The sequence below is a fragment of the Pezoporus flaviventris genome, unplaced genomic scaffold (genome assembly GCF_033815535.1).
Source record: "Pezoporus flaviventris isolate CSIRO_AGI_PZ_B2104156 unplaced genomic scaffold, CSIRO_AGI_Pfla_v1 ptg000090l, whole genome shotgun sequence".
Classification (NCBI taxonomy): Eukaryota; Metazoa; Chordata; class Aves; order Psittaciformes; family Psittacidae; genus Pezoporus; species Pezoporus flaviventris.
Window position 1 is genome coordinate 3,954,665 of NW_026892638.1, and position 20,477 is coordinate 3,975,141.

Here is a 20,477-nt window from a genome sequence, read left to right on the forward strand (position 1 = left end):
TAGAGACACTATTCCTTGTGTATTTTAGTTCTTTTTACCTGCAACTGAGGGTCCACCAAGACAAAAACCAGGAAGCACAGCAAAAAGCACATAATGGCCTTATTCAACAGGGAAAAGGTACTGGATAAATCCTACAAGGGCTCTACCTTGATGCTTATTATTTCCTAACTGTTAGCGGTATCATTAACTTTCAAAGAAGCTGGATTCACCTTCCCTGCCTTCTACATTTAGAAAAGTCATATATAAAAATATAAGCCTTATTTTTATACATAAGGCAGCACTGTTCTTGGCCAAGCCAGTCCTTGCAATAGGCAGCAGCTTCAAATGGCTCATGTGTTACCCCAGCAGCCGTGACCACAGGAAGCATTTTTGGACATCAGCAGGCAGCCAGGAGCAGGGAACATTTCTTCCAGGTCTCAGTGCTGCCAACCCAGAGTGACCTGAGCCCACAGCATTCCCATTTTTGAGGGTCTCACTGTGGCAGGTGTGTAGCACAGGGGTGGTCTGTGGCCAGTGCCAGGGACTCAAGAAGACCGAGGTTGCTTTTTCCCAGTGTTTCCTCATCCCTCAGAGGGACCATGGATCAGAGGATCCCCTGCTGTCTAGCAAGCAGCTGTACAAGAGGGATGGGTTTTCTTAGCCCTTGACAAGGGACTCAAAATTCACAAGTGCCACATTCGAGTCACCCAGACAAACTTTACTGGCTTGTATGTGCCTTTTTCCTCCCAGGAAATTTCCTCTTCCAGCACCAATGACTGTCCAACCCAGAAAAGAGAGTTTCATGTGCCTGTTTGCAGACACATATCTGACGTAAAACCACAGAGTCTCACAACCAACACGGGTGATCAAACATTATTTTGAAGAAGTGTCTTGAAAAGATTCCCAGCTTATCGTTTCCTTGCCATGTCTATCTGCTGCAACACCCAAGATCGGGCTTCCTCCCTTCAGCTCTGCAGAAAGCAGGTGGCAGAGGCCCTTGCCTCACTCAACAACAGCTCTTGGGTTTGCAGGAGACATGAAACAGAGAGAGTCCAAGCCTGCTCCCACGTTGCCCTTCCCTCCATCCACCGCTGGATCTCACGCCAGCAGAGATGGAGGCCTCAAAGCACACAGCTGCTAAAACTGCTGCTGCTGCAAAGCAGAAATTCGCCCCAAAACACACAAAGCTCCAACTGTGGGGAATAAACAGAATGGGCTCGTGCTGGCACCAAAGCTGGAAATTGATGTGCATAAGCACATCGTGCAAGTATACTTTCAAAATAGAAGGCAGTGATGGCGGGGTGGCAATTTAATTTTTTATAGGTAGTGAAATTAAGTTAACTTTTACAGCATCAATACAATTCCAAGAAACAAGAAAGCTATCGTAAGTTACTGACTCAGTAAACAAACGGAATAGTAGCATTTCAAAACAAAAGTGTACCAAGAAAGTATAATTCATCCACTCCAGAATTGTGGGAGGAAAAAACAAATTAAAAAAAAATTAAGATTAAAGGTCCTTTCAGTCTGTACCAGAGAGATCCAAAGATCCCACAGAGAACTTCAACTGCTGGACACACTTGCCATAACACTAAAAACTACAGTACAAAAGTAAAAAGGTATGCAGCTTTGGCATTTGTAAGGGAAACATTTTCCTAAACCAGGCGCTAGAGAGCTCTGCCAGTGAAATCCCATTTGCATCCAGCAAAGTGTCTGCTATTCCAGTCCTGGGTCTCTGGACCTGCTATTTAAAGGAACAAATACTTATATGGAATATATAGTTCAATTTATGCATTGTACCACATTACTTGGAGAGACTTTAATGATAGTTTCTAATACTGAACATGCACCCTATAAATTGGCAATACTTGTGAAAATACCAGTGTCTTCATCTTTTTTCAGCACTCCTTTCTGCACTCTGAATAGCCATGGAAACCACAGAAAGTTGGTTAGGTTATTCAGCCACAGTCCCAGGCTGGGTGGTTTGGGGTTTTACCCCTTTTTTTTCTTTTTCTTTTTTTTTTTTTCCCCTTTTTTAAACTCTGGTTATGACTAACTACATTCCATAGTAGGCCACCATGAAAGAAGTGTTACCCAAAAAGTAAATCAAAACAGTCTCTGTCCCAACGAGTAAGACGCTGGCTACAACCCACTGACCTGAGAGGTGTCAAAATCTTTGGGTGACAGGCTTCAAAGCCCACATACACAACAAGTTCTCTGTTAAGAAGTTGCAGTCAACATGCAGCTAAACTACACAGCCGCTTTTCCATGGGCATGGCCCATCTCACCTTGCCTCTGCCTTTTGACTGCAGAGAGGATCTGCCCAGGGGCTCAGGACCCACTGGTGCAGAATTGCAAGCCAGTAACAAACCCTTCCCACGTCAAAAAAGATGACTGTGAAAAAATGCAGGTAACGTCATAAATCTTTTACAGGTTTAGCTATCATTAAACTAAAGCTCCTCCAAAAGATGCAGAAGGAACCCATCAGTGGTTTTCAAGACACAGACAACCCAAGGCCTGTGATAGGTGCCCTCAGGCAGGCCTTGGGAATCCTGGTCTGTATCTACAGAGCTTCTTCCAAGGCCAGGGTCCCCAGGAGCGCAGGGCAATGGCATCCAAAGGCCAGGCTTCCCTGGCAGGAGTCTCATGCTGCAGTGGGTTCTGGCTTCATCTTTCTCACGCAAATGCACTCAGCAGCCAGGCAGCAAGTACAGCTGCCCCAGCTTCACATCCCCTCACCAGGTGAACACCACAGTCTGACAATCATTACAAGCACTACGCAAGTATTTATGCTTCCCCCAAATACTTAGGATGAGCTCACACTGACCCACTGCGTACACCAGCCGCCTGCTGTGCTCGGTGCTACCCTTTCAGATCTCAAGGAGGGTGAAGTGCCAGCTTGCCTGAGATCCCAAAACTTGAAAATCTAGTTAGTGTACCTGAAAGCAGACTGTGCCGTGATCCGCACTGCCAGGACCATGGCTGACCTGACTGGTTCCACAGCAGCAGCTGGGGAAGGCTGCCTGGGGAGCGTTCCTGATGAAAAAGAGTCAAAGCGCAGCTTCACAGGCGTTTCTAACGGTAGCCATGCTGGCTGCACAGCCACTGCTCCCCCCAGCCTTTCTCCTCTGCTGGCCACTCGCTCACTCCTAATCTGGCATCGCACCTCAGTAGCCCTGACTGTTGTTTCTGCTGCTGGGGGTGACCAAACAGAACAACCTACTGGGTAAAATAAACTAAAGAAAGTGTGGAAATGCCATATCAGCACTTCTCAGCTCAACGGTGGGAATCATTTTACCACTTCAAGTGAGGGCACAGTGCACAGACAGAAGGAGAGAGCAGAGGCAGATGTCCCACACCAGTCCTGCGTGCTTTGACCCTTCTCTGACCAGATGTTTCAGTGGCATTTTCCTAGCACCCCATTCAATTTGAGAGCAGTAGGGTACTGGCAGTGAAGAGGAACAGTGATTTCTACATGCACACAGTGAGGAGCAGAAGCAAGCAGACTGTGTAACAGCCCTAACTGTGCAAATCACTTTTACAAGTATAGGCTGGCCTGAACATATTTGCATGCTCCCATTCTATGCCAGCCTGGGCAGTTCCTATGGTTAACAAGAGTTAGGTTAACAAAACAAGGTAAAAATAGGCTTACCAACCTGAGCACAAGCTATTGGCTCCCTGCAATGAATACTCCACCAACATAAACTTAACATCTAACACACACACACACACACACACACACACAAGACTTGATTTTTGCAAGCTGTGATCCAATCTGATAGATCAGTGAAATGAGGTGTGACAGTAATGTTAAGCACACACACAACTACTTACATACAAGACTGAGAAGTTAATGTGTCCTGACTACTACTTTTAGAGAGACAGTGACATTTTTAGAAGGTATTTTCCACAGATGTTTCCAAAAAAGTCTCAGAGGTCCCAGAAAATATTTTGCGTAGCCATTAGAACAAAGTGAGGAGTTTCAGGATCCCTGCCCAAAATAGCCTATGGTATTTTTAAATTATACAAACCATAGGGAAGTATCAAGCTTATCACAACAAAGCACTCTTCCTTTTGGGAGTCTTCAACAGAAGTGGTAACAATCAAAGGGAAGAAGAGCATTGGAAAAAAAAAAAAAAAAAGAGTGCATACTTTAATGAAAGGAGGACTCAACAGTGTTTCATCTCTTCCCTCCCATCTGACTGCCCAGCCTGAGCAGCTGGGTAGACCTCATGCCTTCTGGCTTGTCCACCGAGCACAGGAATGTGCCTTGCTGAAGCTTCTTTTCATGGGGCGCCTGCAGCAGTTTAGCTTTTCATGCACTGCGTGATTACTTGACTACCAGCACTATCCAGGCCCTAAAATGTGCAGAGAATGCAGTCACTGAGCTGCTAACAGCAACATCTATATAAACACCCAAAAACCTACTCTCACAGCTACATGCAGCACCCAAGCAGGCTGGAAAAGCAAAGCAGCCAGCCCTGCATGAACAAACATCCTGAAGCAGTTATACACCAGCCCTTGGACTTTTAGTTTCATGCAAGAGCCAACCCCTTTGTAAGCGCACTGGTTCATGAAACCAAGATGCTTGCTGCCAGGTGTCCCAGGTGTGAGCTGGGCTCACACTATTATTGAAACCACCCTCTGCTATGCATACACATTTTGCAAAGGTTTCTTCAACCAGACACATGGTCACACAGTAGTTTGTCCTCTGAAGCAACTAAGCTCACCAAAGAGACTTCATTCTGTCCTTTGTCTGACTTAACTGGCTTTTCACTGCTGCTTCTTTACTGCTCAGACTCACCACATGGCTTAAGCCAAGACGTCTTCTGACCAGCATACCAGTTAATCAAGTGACGATCTATTTTTGGGAGCGCACCTCATGCTGCAAACTGTGCACAATTAAAACCGACTTCAGACTACAGTCACGCCAGCTGCTGCCCAAACACTGCTTTCAATGAGGCTTTCCTGCCCCACGTGTCCAAAGCAAAAGGGCTTGTGCTCTGCACCGAGGGCCAGAACTGCCACACAGCACAGAGCAGCACTAAATCTAGGTGAGAAAGCAGTATCCAGGATGGCCACGCCAAGAGCTAAACTGCACGTGAGCCACTGACAGGCTCGGCCAGAGCTGAAGCTAAGCTGAACTGGGGACAATTCCCTTCTGTCTCCATTCCTCAACATTCTCAAGCATTACTAAGTGGTGACTCAGCTCAGCAACAGACAATAATGTCACTGCAAAACGTCTAAAGACTGCACAACTGCTCCTCTCCTGACGATTTTGGAAAAATCAAGACAATTGTTTAGTCTGCCATGAGCCCCGCAATGCATCACATCACCCAGTTCCCCAGCAGTATGGCTATTTTTCATTAGCATAGACCATCTGGATTTGACAGCAGTATGAGGTGGACTGTCTGTCCCTTTGGTTGCTTATAGCTATCACCAAAACCATAAAAAAAAAAAAACCTCCCACCTTCTAATTTGTCTGCTGCAGTTCCTAGGCACTGTTCTTGATGCAGCTTTCTCCACTAGCTTACAGGGCCTTTTAATTACCTGGTCTTTTCTCCCCACTCATCAAAGAAGGAACCCAAGCCATTTACCCTCAGTCTCATTTGAAGGCTTTCAGACTTTTCCTCCCAGCACCTAAATTGTTTGGGGTTTATTCCTGCACTCCCTCAGATTTCTCCTACAAAATCATGGCAGCATCATCAGCCCCACTGCAAAGCACCCAGCCCTGGCTCCTCTCCCCAGTGTGTGCAGCCACAGAGGGGGTGAGACTCTCCTGCAAAGCCTGCCCTCCATGCACATCTTGCATAGGCAGCCAGTGGCTGTACCTAAAAGGTAAGTTTTATTTGCGCTGGGGCTATGCCACGGGAGTTACATGTAAGAGCATCTAGCAAGCCAAACACTTTGTTAATGGTTCAATAGCACCCTCTGCTCTACCTGCCCTTCAATCATGCCTATGTGCTTTTGGGAGCAATTTTAAACATACTCTCAGGTCACTGCTGAAAAGAAACCACTATTTTCATCAGTGATCTGATCCTGAAGCTTCCTTGCATCGATCCCTTGACAATCTCCATTAAAAGCAAACTCTGCTGGGTGACAGGTTCAACTGGCCTTTCCTATCATTTCATATTTCACAGTTTTCTCATTCCAGCTCATGCTGCAGACGCCTCTCTGCCTTTCACAGCAGAAGACCTGTTAACAGAACAACTGGAAGATTAAAAAGACAAGTCAGCAATGCAAAGTCTGACAACTTGAGGCCATCACTTCATACAGTGAGCAGGTTTTCCGCAGGTTAGCTCTGATGTTTGAGACCAGGACTCTAGAGGTTGAGCGGCTGATGCAGATGAAATGTGGTGCACAGCCAGGGACAGAGATTGAAGGGCAGGGCAGTAACTGCTTAAGTCCATGTACCACTGCAGTGAAGAAGCAGTTCAAATGAAACGTCTGTATGCATGAACTTAAAAGCATCTATCTGGAACAACTGCTTCACTTCTGAGTGAATTAAAAGCTCTGAGCTGTTCCACAAAGATGTTGTGTCTTTAAAAGGTGGTTCCATTACTGAGTCCAAGAGGACTTTAAGGCAGGGAAAAAAAAAAAAAAAAGACATAACAAAGATATACAAACACAAGCTGAGAAAGCTGGGGCTGTTCAGCCTGGAGAAGAGAAGGCTGCGTGGACACCTCATAGCAGCCTTCCAGTATCTGAAGGGGGCCTACAAGGATGCTGGAGAGGGACTCTTCATCATGGCATGTAGTGATAGGACCAGGGGTAATAGGTTTAAACTTAAACAGGAGAGATTTAGATTGGATATTAGGAAGTTCTTCCCCATGAGGGTGCTGAGGCGCTGGCACGGGGTGCCCAGAGAAGCTGTGGCTGCCCCATCCCTGGCAGTGTTCAAGGCCAGGTTGGATGGGCTTGGAGCAACCTGGTCTAGTGGAAAGTGCCCCTGCCTATGGCAGGGGAGTTGGAATCAGACGATCTTAAGGTCCTTTCCAACCCAAACCATTCTGACTCTATGATTAACACTTCGTACAAAGTTACAGAAACTGCTGGTACAAAACAGGAACTGATGATATCATGAATATCATATCATATCACCACATCATATTAAAAAAAATTTAAAAAATCTGCCTGCTCAAAGCACTGTTAAAGGTGTTTCAGTTTAGATCAGTGTCTCCAGGAGCCAACTTCATAAGCTTCATACATTTCCAGATTGGCAGGCTCAAGATGGATCCTCCTCACATCTTCTATTGCTTACTTCTTGATAAGCATTTCAAAATACAGTGAGTACTCAAGAAGTATCTTGAATAGTACTCCTGAACACTGTTTTGCCAGTGACTGTAATATAAGCCAAGGAAAAAAAAAAACGTATAAGATAGGTCTCTTCACACTAAGAATGCTAAGAATGGTTCCTGCTAAAACTCAGTGTGAGAGACGACAGGTTGACAAGTTTTGTATCAGCCCTGCGCTAGACAGAAAGAAGTGCAAAACTTTTCATTTTTCACCTGTGAACATTTGTATGTTTAGATACTTGAGCACACACCACCTCTAATTGCTGGAAGCTCCAACCACTAAACTGCACACATCAGTCCACACATAGTTATCACTAATTAAAATGAAATGACATTACTGGGTGTGTCAGGACTCCCTTCAAAACAAACAAGGGGGCACCTTCCCCCACATGCTATCATGGATGAACACTATTGTCATTCTCAGCTCTGACTGCCCCAGTCCCTCACTGTCTCATGCTGTAGCACATACTGACATTGAAGGTGTCTCTTCAGTGACCTGAATAATGCAGTAGGCAAAATTCAGTTGGTAGAATGGTTGATCACAGCCTAAAATTCTAGGAGGTCAGGAAATAAACATGTAAAAACATATTGGAGCCCACACAGTTAAGAAAGAAATGAAAGTGCCATTAGTTCAGGTATGCAAAGGACCTTGGAAGCAATCTAAGGTCCACGCATCTTCACACGGCTAAGTTGAGAACACCACCTAGCCTCAGCAGGTATTTGGGATGACAGTAGTCAGCAGCAGTTGCCAGCTCCATATGAGAGCTTATCCTGTAGTCATAGCTCAGGCTTCCAGGCTCCCCCAAAACAAGAGTGTCTTGCGCCACCAACTGCAAGTGCATCCCCTGTAATGAAAGTCTCAGTGACAGCAAAAGCACCCTGGAATACCTACAGTTGCAAAAATCAAAATAAAAGCAGTACTAGGACTTATATCCTTCTGCAGAAAAGTATCCCCTTGTCCTTAAAAGTGAAGGTCCTGTTCTTATACTGCCTTCACTCCACAGCTGTAGAGCCATGTATATTTAAGCTGTTTCTTTAAACCCAGAATGCAACCAACCTACAGGATGTGAGAGAAAAAGACTAAAAAAAATATATCAAGCAGCAATGGAAGATTAAGCAGGAATGAGAAAAACTATCTTCTGCTAGAATGAGACAGTCTCTTCTGCTTCTTATGCAGTGCCAGGGCAAAGATTCCAACATAGTGACGCAAGTGTCGGATGATACAACACTTCAAGGATCTCACTGTCTTTTGGTTGCCTTTTCTTCCCTATCTAATCATTTTTGACTCCAGCAGCAAATCTTATCCAGCTACAGCAGGCAGATAGGGGCCTCAAAGATACTACATTATTACTATTTCCTTGAAAATAGGCAAAAGGTTTAGCAGACAAAAATGATCTCTCAAACCTGAGCAAGGAAAAGTCTGCAACACGAGTTCCGTATTTAACAGGTAGGGAATAGATGTAAGCTCAATGGACAAAGCTGCAGAAAAGTAGGCTTTGCTAATTCAGTTGTTCAGGCAGCCAGTTATTTAAAACAAAACCTCCATGTTTCTGCAAACTGGGGAAAAAAGTTCTTCACAAATCTGTTTTTCCTAACTGCATTTAAGTGGAATGAACTACAATACAGACCACAGACAGCTAGTTTCTTCTTCGGCCACGATTAATAGCACTGGCGGTGGCTTGAAAAGGCAGGATGTGTTTTGGGGAGCACCATGTGGAGTGGAGCCAGGAACCATTCCACAGCACTGCAGCATATCACACCATGCACATGCTCCCACCAACGCCCCAGCATCCCCAGGGGACACAAACCTGGACGAGGATGACAGAGCCACCCTTTTCACCCTGTGATGAAAAGAGAAGACCACGAGGACAGGACTGCAAGATCCTCCTCAGCCTGCAGATGCAAACAGACAGTAGTAGAGAGGCATGCAGCCATGGAGCACATGGCAGGGCTTCCCTCCCTTGATCCAAAAGCCATGAGCCTCAGAAGTCGTAAGACTGGCTGAGGCAATTACAAATAAAGCATTTATTTTCTATTAAAAAAAATATCCAAAACCTAAACCCAAAACCAAACCCCTAACCCCCCAAACTTTAGAATAAAGAGGTCTGGGTATAAATAAAAATCTTACACCCTTATTGCATTTACTATAGCATATGATAGAATTCTAAGTGCCGAACAATACTAAGAAAATCACTCAAGATTTAATAGACCTTCAGAAATAGCTTTATAAGCTTTGATAACTACCAGTTCTTATTGAAAAATCCACCTTCTTGAAAAAATCCAGTTACAAAATACTGCCCCCCGCCCCCCCTCCCCCCCAATTAATGTTAACAATATAAATTACATTTGTTTAACTCTGGAAAAAACATATTCATTGTAATAAAGATTTTCTGCAACAGCTGCTTTTCTTAACCATGATCTCAACTTTATTCCCTTGAGAATAACTACTGAAGAAAAGCCAAATGTAAAATTCTGTTTCCCGTCAATTTAAGCAGATGTTTTTATGTAATCAAAAGCATTGTGGAGGCCCAAGCCAAACTGTATTCTCACTGTGTTCTCAAAATAGGCCTACCAACGAAGCACTAGCAAAAGAAGAAACACTTAGCAAGCTTATTACAGCTCAGAAACCTAAAAACTGCAGTTCTCTTCGAAACAAGGTTGTACACTGCTTGATAAAAAACAACTTCAGAAATTACAATTTATAAATGGCCAAGTTCCCTGAAACCAAGTTCCCAGGGTCCCCCTGGCAAGGATACAAGTCACACAGCAACATTAATTAAGACTATTCTAAATAATTTTTGAGTGCAAAATCAGCATAACCGAAGTACATTGAAGTTTGGCAGCTTGCCGCTGTATCCTTTAACAACAGGAATCTGGGCTGTGAAGCCTGAATTCATTTACTGACAGGCACCATCAACCAGATGTATAGCGTGGTTTGACCCAAAAGTACGGATCACTCTGCGTCTACTTCACACCAGGAAAATTTGCTGGCATTACTCAAGGAGAATAAAATGGGTATTCAGGTGATGTTAACTCACAACAGAACTCTGATATCAGCTACGGACATCCACATTGGGTAACTGCAGCTTCACAGCTCAGAAGGATAATACCAAAGTTTGCAGGCAGTTCTAGGAAAGCAGATCCACAGAAACAGAGATGGACACAAGATATATACAGGACAAAAGTACTTTTTCTAAAAACCCCTTGCCCCATGGGATATCAACCCCATTATATACATTTTAGGGAAAAAGGAGTTACCCAACCTCAATGTAGGTTTTCAGGACTTGTATGAAGTTCCATCTGTCCTCAGGCACACCATCTCTGTTTCTGGAGACAGGGTCAACTGCATCTTTGGGGGAACATTTAAGGAGCAGCCAAATTCCTTCTCAGTTTTCCAGCTTGATTATCACTACCCATAAAATACCTGAGGAAGCTGGGTTGGGAGGGAAAGAAGAACTTCTATCCCTTTTGTTTTTTCTGGTGAATGTTAAGTAAACATCCCCTCATCAAGGCTGGAATAAATCAAGCCATGAAGGCAGACCATTTTTCTTTTAACAAAAGTTACACTGCATGCTATCGAAATGTGGTTTAAGCCATTTATCATCTTAGCCTGTAAAAAGGTTATCCACACTAAGTTTGCTGGTGTAACTCCAGCAATATGCCATACTTAGCACAGATAAGCCTTACATCCAGAATAGCGCTTCAGCCAGCAGGATACATCTCCCCAGGGTATTACATAATTTTGGCACTATGACTGCATGCACTTCAGAGCTTTTGCTTTGGCTCCAGCATCACTGAGGAGTTCAGTTTATTCACAGACTCCACAGTGACACATCAGTGTCAGTAAAGCACATTACTTTCAGCTATTACTATGCAGTGGCTTTAAGAATGCCTCAAAGTTTGGTCACACTAAAGCCATGCCATTCACCACACAAGTCTCACAACGGTTCCTGCCTCTTGGCATTGAGTTACTTCTCCATGAGCTACACCAAGAAAAAGCCATGCAAATGCAAACGGCCACGAACCACGGCAGTAACAGCACCCACTAACAGCACTTTGTGAGCTGCTCCAGAAGCTGCTTCACAAGCTGCCAAAACGGACGCGAAGCAGCAGTCAGGGAGGCGTCCTGCTCTAAGAGGAGCATCAGCAAATGAGGTTGGTTACTGCTGTCTCCCGAGACCACCCAGGGCTGCTTGGCAAGGCATGGGGAAGCTCCTGGAGGGGATGTGTGCAGAGGCACGCTCAGCAATCCTCCCAGCCCAATGGAGACTGGAAGAACCATAGCCAGAAGACCAAGGCTAGCCCGGGATTCAACCTTCAGGAGAGATCTGAGGCTTTCTTCCAATTGGTTCACACAAAAGCATGGGAATAATGAGACGCTGAGGGTGGACAGAGTGATCAAAGACAAAACAACGCTAGACTTAAAACCGCAAAGTGTTTAAATATGTAAAACAACAAGAATACACTAATTGGCTAGTCCATTGCATATGAGACATGGGCAGTAAGCAGTACACGTGTAGTAATGGGTTTCTATTGCAGAAGCCGAGATTTGGGAAAATGAAGCACAAAATAAAGTGCCTGGCGGTGATGCAGTCTAACACCACACTAGAGAGGCAACTAATAAGGACAGGAATCCTTCCCTGGAGCGAAACTAAGGAGGAGGTCTGGACACGGCCTTGCTACCACCTTTCTCCTGCAAGTCCATGGTCCTTCATTCATGAGAGGCGGTGCAGTCAAGAAACAAGGTGCACCCTGGTAAGACATGGAGCACTGACTCCCCACCATAGGTGCTGAAGGTCCTGCACTGCCCTCCGTCACCACTTGCTCTCATCCCTCACTTCCTCCTCCAGCACCTGCACTTGCTGATTTGAAGCCCACAAGCCAGATTTGAAGGAGTTTGTGGAAGGCTCTGAGGAGCGCCAGGCAGCCAGCAGTTAAGAGAAATGTTAAGTCCATTCCACTTCTTACACTTCTCGCCTCCCCAGCACCAGGCACCAGTGGCGATTACCTGACCGCCTCTCGTCGCTTCGAATAATCCGTCACCCCTGTGGGAGCTGCTCCTCTCAGGGCAGGCTGCAGCATCCCCGTCCCACCCGAACCCCGCTGCGCGGCGCAGGCGGAGATGCACCCAGTGGAGGCAGGCGGCGACCAGCTTCCCCCCCGAAACACGCGGGGAATCCACCAGGACCCTCCCCTGAAACACCGCTGTAAGCACTCGAACAGCCCGGCCCTACGCACAGGCGCCTCCGCGGCACTCGGCTCCCCCAGTTTAACGCCCGACCTGCGCTTGGAAGACGGCTCCCGCGGAGCCTTACCGCGGAGATCGCCAGGCTCCGGCCAGGGGCAGCGGAAGGACGCGGACCCCCGGCCCTGACCTGTCCCGTCCTGTCCCGGGCTCTCCGTGCCTCGCCACGGGCGTCACCACTCTGGCGCTACCCCGGCTCCCCAGGCAGCCGCCGCACCGCCGGCAGGGCCCGGCGTCGCGTCCCGGGGATGCCCCGCTCCGGCGCGCTGCGGTGCGGCTGGCGGCTCCCGCACCTCCCGCCGAGCACCTGCCGGCCTCCCGCGCGCCAGCCCCGTACCTGGCCGGCGCAGCAGTGCGCGGACATGCCGGCGGCGCGGCGCGGCCTGGCTCCCCCGCTGCCTCTCTCATGCGGGAGCGGTCCGGGCCGGGCTGGGCTGGGCTGGGCTGGGCACGGCGCGGAGGGCAGCAGAGCGAGCGCCACCGCCTCCGCCCCGCCGCCGACCGCGACGCCCTCAGCCCGGCCCCGCTGCCTGGCTTCCGCTGTCGTCAGCCCGCGCCGCGGGGGGGGCCCGCGCCCGCAGCGAGCGTGGCGGGCGGCGGGCGGGTGTCGCTGTGTGTCCCCCCCGAGGCGGGTCCGCGGCCCCCGGCGGAGGGCTCGGTGCCCCCAGAGCGGCCGGGGTCCCGCATCGCGTCCTGCCCGGCAGCCGGCGCGCCGCGGGCGAGCCTGTCCCCTTCGCTTCCCGAGGCGGCAGAAGCAGCTGCTCCGTCCGCAGCTGACACGTTAAGAGTGAATCCGTGCGGGACCGTCCCCGCCGGGCTGTGCCAGTCGCCTGCTCGTACACCAGCTAAAGCACCTGCTTTTTAGCAGTCAGAATTTCACGAATTCACGGAATAAGGGGTATAAACAGGTGGATCTTAAAACACCAGGCGTCAAATTTAACACTACAGAGCACCAGCCTCGGTTTCAAACTGCCTTGCGGCGCCCCACGGCCATTAACAGCCCGACACCTTTATGGAAAAGTCAGGGCTGCTCAAAGAGTGGCTTGAGGGCTGTGCTTTCCTAGCAGAAGCTGAGACCTTTCCCAGTGTTTCCAAAATACTCTCTTCAGCATCAGTTGCGAGGACCCAGGTGTAGCACTAAACGGTGGTTGAGGATCTGCTCTTTTCCGGTACGGTGATGGACGTCTTTGCTGAAGTTCTCTATGGAAAGACTCACGCTGTATGCTTGCTTGCCTCTGTGTATGTGCTCTTTAATACTGAAATTCTCTGGAGCTTTGTTTATAGTCTTAAACTGCCCTAACTTTAGGAATTCAGTGTGTCTCAAAGCTGTTAAACTGCATGCAGGTACACACATGTAGATAACGTAGCTACACCTTCCGAAAAGGACATTGGTGTGGATTGCAGTATGTATTGTGTAAAACCCCTTCCTCGTTCCACATTTGGTGTGTGTAAACAAAGAGGAAGTCAACACTTTAGGAAGTGGATCATCCGATGAATCGTTACGTAGTTTAGTGTTATACTGGGGGTGGAAGAGAGCAGCGTTACCTTGAGGGTAGTTTGTAAAAAGCAGACATGTGCTGTGCTTTTACTGGTGCTCTAATATCTGTACATACTCAGCTATTTACCACTGAAACAAGATTCATTCTGTCAAGCAGATGGTTATTTAGCTCAAAGGACACTGATGCAAAGGGTTGACCAATGTACAGGGGGGTAGTGCAGGGGGGGTAGTACAGGGGGGTTGGACGGGGGATTGTGCAAGGGGGTTAGAGGAATTTGTTTGCTAGAGGAATTTGTTTAAACAAATAGACTATCTGTTGTAAATGCCTGCTAAGCAAAACAGAGGCCTCCGGTCCTGTTAATGAACAGATGCCTGAAACCTCCGGTCCTGTTAATGAGCAGATGCCTGAATCTACTGATAAAGGGAAAAGCAGAGGATTTACAGCTGGAACACTGATCAAACTCTACTGATAAGGGGAAGGAGCAGAGAATTTATGGCTGGGAAACTGACCAAACTCTACTGATAAAGGGGAGAAGCAGAGAATTTACGGCTGGGATAATGACCAAACTCTAAGGCCACATGTAAAGACTAGAAAAGGTGAAAAGTGCAAGAAGAGGAAGACTCATTTACTTCATCTTGAAGACCCCTGCCCAGAGGAGGAAGACTCATTTACTTCATCTTGAGACCCCTGCCCACGACCGGAGGGGGGCACTGCGCAGGCGCAGAGGACTTTCTGGCTCATTATAATACGAAGCGGGGATAGGACATGAATATGTATAGGCGTATTGTGTAACCTCATGAATATATATAACTTTAGAGAATAAATGTAGAGGGAAACAACACTGAGATACGCATATCTTTGAGGAATTATCCCTATGCGTCTCAGCGCTGAATAAAAAGCATACCTACTTTACAACTTTTAATGAGTTGTGGAGTTTATCCACGCATCAACACCACACCAGCCTGTGGGCATCCCAGAGTACCCCACCACAGTGCAAGCACTGATGGGATGACACTCCTGCCCTGAAGAAGCAAGAGCAGCCCCAGCCTCAGGTCAGGACTAGGTGTTGGAGTCTCAGCACACCATCTCCAGTCTGCAGCTCCTTTCCCCAGAGGCAGGGCTGAAGAGACAGAATCAAGACTTGAACAACAGACAGGAAAGCAGTGTGGCCAGCAAACAGGCAGTGGAAAACCACTGCTGGTTTTAACTTCAAAACATAGCTTCCTGAAGCACGTGGTTAAGCATGGGAACGTGAGCATCACAGCAAAGTAACAACTCAGTACACTGCAGTCATCTTCTATTTCTTGTCTAAGCTTCCTACACAGTCACCAGATGCTGACTGGTCAAGCTTTGCTTAATTTCCACATCTGCAAAATCAACTCAAAACACGAAGGAGAATTTGAGGTTTAATATAGAAATGAAACTGTCTTGCAAGGAGAAGCTGATGCAGGTGACATATGGTGGAAGAGCCCTAGGTGGCTGTTCTACACATCAGCATGTCTGCAATAGGAAGGCGCATTTACTGAGTGGGGAACACTGTTAATTCCCTGCTGCATGCAGCCCTCTTTTAAGTGCCAGCCAACACTGCTATCACCAACATGAGTAAAGCCAGCCTTTGCACTGAAGAGCAGAGCTCTATAATGCACTTCTCAATTGGTCAGAGCCCCAGAGCCTGGGATGTGCAACCTGGCTTCCTGAGTGAAAAATTCATCACCAGAAAGGCTTGAACTTTCCTGCTGTGCTACTGGCAGGCATGAAGCAGGCTAATCGCAAAGCAATGAGCAGCTGTTACTGCGTGAAAAGAACTGTCACTCTGAAACTATCAATGCATTTAGAATAAGGTTTACCCATCCAATACATACTCTGAAACCAGAGAAGGCTAATCTGATTCGCTCGCCATGAATCTTCAACTCATAATCCCTGCCTCAAACTATTCATTTTGGCAGGGTGTCTCTTTGAAGAGATGTTAAATCCTATTTAGGGCTTTCAAGTGACAGGGAGTCCATAGCATCGGCAGAGAAAGGCAAAGTGCTTTGGCCTTACTTTGTATAAGGAATTTTATGAACATACTTTTAGAAGGATTTAGTGAGACAGGCAGAATGGGGGCAAGAAATGGCCCCATAGAAAGTAAATCAGCAAATGGATCAAATTAAAAGTCTGGTCTCAGTTCAGGTGCCAGGGAGCGAGAAATGAAGAATAGAACTGAGTTAGAAGCTGTAACTACATAGCACTTGCCAGAAATCCCCCGGGTAAGAAGCCTGTTTGCCCTGGGAGCAAGCTGCATTGTCATTCAGCATGTGCACAAGCAGAGCACAGTGGCAGAACCTGAAGCCCCAGAAGCACTTCCCTTCAAGTCATTTACCTTTGGGCAGCCTACAAAACTCTGCCTTCAAGGTATCCAACCAGTTTCATATGCACCAGTGACCATGGCACATCAGCTTTGCTCAGGTCACCAGGAAAATTACTACCCTTGAATCCCAACTGCAGTTACACTTGCAGATGTTACACCTTTACGTGCACCCACTTTACTCATTCCCTACTCATTTCTGCATGGATGACTGTAATAGAAGAAGAGGTTCTCACTGTCCTCCTTCACTGTGAGAAGAATGCAGTGTTATTACCTCTATAGAGAACTTAAAAGTTATTAGTGGTGAAGCAGAAAGCTTTTTTGGCATAGCACAGGGAAATTGTAATTTACCAGGAATGCAAAACACACTCTGCTTCTTCAGTACTTGCATAGTATGACCCAGCTCAGTGTATTTTAGGGTAAGAATATTAGGAGTTATGCCATTTTCTTCATACCTTCCAAAAGGAAGCTGCAACTTGGAATGGTGTTTTCAATGTTGTGTAGTTTCAAGATTTTTCAGTAATTAAAGGATTTTGGGTTGTGCCAGCTAGCAAAAGGAAGAGCACAAAGAGAGTGCATCCAATGAGAAGGAGAAATCTACCACTTTGCTGTTTTTCAGGTGTAATGAGATAACAGAAAAACTTTCCAAGCTTAAATGCATTCAGAAAGAAAACAAAACCAGATTGTTACACATTGTGGTGGCCTCTTACATAAAATTAGTTCAGCTTCATAGTGTAAATTTAGACTTTATATGCTTGTTAAAATACAAAAGATGTGAAATGGCTTTTTAGGTAAAGGTCTATTTTGCTCGAGTGTAGTAATTAGACACTAGTCAAAAATGAGGTTATGGGAGGGAGGGGAAATGCCTGTGCAAGTAAGTGCATGCACACATTCTGAAAACCGCAGCTCAGATCCCAACTGGACCTCTTTTACAGCTAATGGCTTGACTGCTGCAATGGTTGCTGGAATGCTTTCCTCTGGAAAAGGTATTCTGGTGAAGAGGAGCACCATGCAAAGGCATGATCAGACCATCCTTGCTTTGCAGTCTGGGTGGCTGCAGGCCATGATAAATGCATGACTTTCTCTTTTTTTTCTAAGTATACACCAGAACCTGGATTATGGACCACTTCTCCCCAGATCCTCTTAGGTAGCTAAAAGCTTTCAGAAGGTATGGCCTTTGGACATCTTCCAAAAGCCAGTGTATCCAGGAATCATGCCAGGACCAGCTGCCACAGCACAGTATAGCCCAGCTGTAGATTGACAAAAAGCAAGGGGGCATCCCTTATAGCATATATCAAATATAGCGGTATTCATTACTGCTATAGTTGGAGGATCACCTTCAAGTTTGTGAAGGTCTGGGGAGGCACTCAGAGCAACTGTAATAGCAAAGAGAGCACTGAATGATCTGCCAGCACATGGCAAGGATAACCTGCAACTACAGACCTCTTAGATGGGGCTGATAAGAGACTGTTGGTGCATGTGGGGACAGACAAGCACATGCCATTGGCCTTTCCAGAATATCACATTTCTCATAATGCTAAATAGTGGTATCTTGTATTATCTCTTTATTAGTGGTCAGTAATACACACTAGGAAAAAAAAAAAGAAAGAAGCTATGCACTTCAGTAGTCAAATTTGGCTGATTTTGATCAAATTAAATGTTTTAAATCACTTACTTGACTTGATAGAAAGCATTTCATAGCATTTGAATATTTTAGTATTAAAGAAATCCCCAAGGCTGGTATTTCCAGGTAAATCTGCTCAAAACCCCAAACACCTCACCTTTTATTTTGAGAATGATAGTTTAATAAACTGGTTGCTTAGTCGTTTTTTCACTCCAGTGTTGAAGTGGATTAAAATCTGCACTTTCTATTAAGGAAACACACCAACTAGACCTTTCTCAGTGGGCTAATTTTTGCTACCGAAGTACAGAAGAGTAGCATTACACAGCTTTGCACTGAACTCTCCAAGTGATGCATTTGCATGCTCATTGTTGATCCTTTTTAGCACAATACTGTGCAACGCCAATTATGAGTGTAATTCTTTCTGACCTCACAGCAACTGTATGCAGTATCGCTTTTCATTCCTAAATTAGGATTTTATTCTAGAATGTTTTGGGTTTCTCGATCACAGCTAAGACCCTTACCTTGCAAATAACTGACACAGACACTTGACACGGGTGACACTGAGGAAACATGGTGCTAGAAGAGACAGCAGCTTCTCCCAGCACATTTACACGTTTCTGACACTCAGGTAATCACCCAGCAGCAAGGAGTCTGGTGCTGCCTTGAGGCAGGAAGTCTTACTGAGGTTAATGAGTAAGTGAGTAAGAGGCAGGAAAACTGCATGCCCCAGAGTTACAAGATAAGGACAATTAAAAGAAGTTCTACAAGAATAGGAAGGCTATCAGGATTAAGCTGCATGCTGAGAGGGAGCCCGGTTGTCCATCCTTACAAGGAGCCTCAAGCTACCTTGATGATTCTCGGAGTCAGAAGTGTTGGCTTAAGATCACACAGTTGTTACCACATCCGACCACCTACCTTACTCCTCTGCCAGATGCTGCCCCTAGTGGCACGGAAAACTGGTGCGGTTCAGGATTTCAACTGCCCCAGTTAAATCTGACAGATTAAAACTGGTTTCTACCATCATGTATAAAGATAAAAAACACGGTGGCACTGTCTTTCTGCACTGACGACTTCCTCAGGATGCTGATGTGAGAAAATCAGAGTAGCTTCTGACATATGGGTAAGTTTCAACTAATAAGAAACAGACAGCTTGAGATTCATCAACCCAGTAGTAAACTTCTTCAGAATTGCCAGACTGCCGTATTTTATCTTTTGTCAATGAACTTCTTCTGGAGAGAGAGATATTCAGTCACAGATTGCAAATCTGCGCAGGCTAACATAAGCATCCTTTGAGGATACCTGCTTACTAGCCTGGCCCAAACTCGAGGTTTCCCCAGACCAAAGCACATAGCTGTCCTGAGTTCAGCAGTAGCAGTCATTTTTACTCCTTCTTGCAGCGCTGTGTTTCTGACTTTAGGCCTGGGAACAGAGCTGATAACACTGATGTTTAGTTTGACCAAGGACTTTGTGACATGTATTGAAGTCAGCTTAATATAACTGTCAATGTCCCTAATGAAGTGGCACAAATCTCTTGTGGTAGGCAATATACCATGTTTTACTAACACTTTCTAATTACGAGTAGGGTGATGCGCCCCCTCTCCTCCTCTCTTCTCTGCATACCATTCTGTTCCTATCCCAATAATGAATGCTGTTGGTATGAAGGCTTCTGGGCACAATTTGAGCTGACAGCACAAGAGGAAATGGTCACAACAGTGATGGCCTCTGAGCTGACTACAGAAACCCTCTTAGAAAAAAACTTGTTCAGGACCTGTCTGCCTGTGGATTCTGTGGAAGGAAAAGACAGAAACACACACACAACCCCCTGACCTTTTGTTTGAAAGAGTTAAGAGCTTCTAAAAGTAAATAAATTGAAGATTTTCTGAATAAATTGTTTGCAAATAGAAAAAACAAAACAAAAACAAATAAAATAGAACAGAGACTATATGAGGCTAGTTCAGTGGCATCAAAACTAAGATTTTAGTCCAGCTGTGCTTGGGGAAGCTTGAGAATGAGAAATTGGCATTACAAAATGAACACTGTTTTGCCAAGTGCAGTTCTCAAGCTAGCAAGAACAGGGCTGCTTCTGCACCTTTCCAGGTAGTGGTGGTGGAACCAGGGGGAACACAGGAGCAGCAAATCTAATTCTCAGCAGGTCCTTGGAAAGACTGGTATTGACAGAAGGCTCTCTTAGGCAGTGTTGTTTTTTGGAACCAAAAGACACTGCAGCTGTGCATGTCTTTTCCCCAGCCTCTCACAGTACTGGGTTATCAGCAAGGTGTATGTCAAAACACAGCCTGCCATACGTATTTAAAGCACTCAATTTAGTTCTCTGAGAAGTCTCTCTGTCTCAACCTAACAAACTACATCCTAACCTATACCTGTTTTATCCTGTGATTTTATTACAGCCTTGTAGAGAGAATACCTTACCTCAGAGACACAGTTGACATAGTTGAGTATGAAATACAAGGTGGAGCAGAGGAATTCAAAGAAA

The 20,477-nt window shown here is 46.0% G+C and overlaps 1 protein-coding gene across 2 annotated transcripts in view; it reads right to left on the minus strand.

Moving 5' to 3' along the window:
- Positions 1-13,028, minus strand: part of SERINC5 (serine incorporator 5) — a 35,793-nt gene extending 22,765 nt beyond the window's left edge. The window contains exon 1 of one of the 2 annotated variants that reach the window (XM_061475777.1): positions 12,854-13,028. In XM_061475777.1, the coding sequence (XP_061331761.1) occupies positions 12,854-12,880 (27 nt within the window). In that variant the 5' untranslated portion in view covers positions 12,881-13,028. Of the gene's footprint in view, positions 1-340; positions 2,469-12,853 lie in introns of those variants that run through there. The other variant, XM_061475778.1, reaches the window with a different exon arrangement.
- Positions 13,029-20,477: the final 7,449 nt, after the last annotated feature.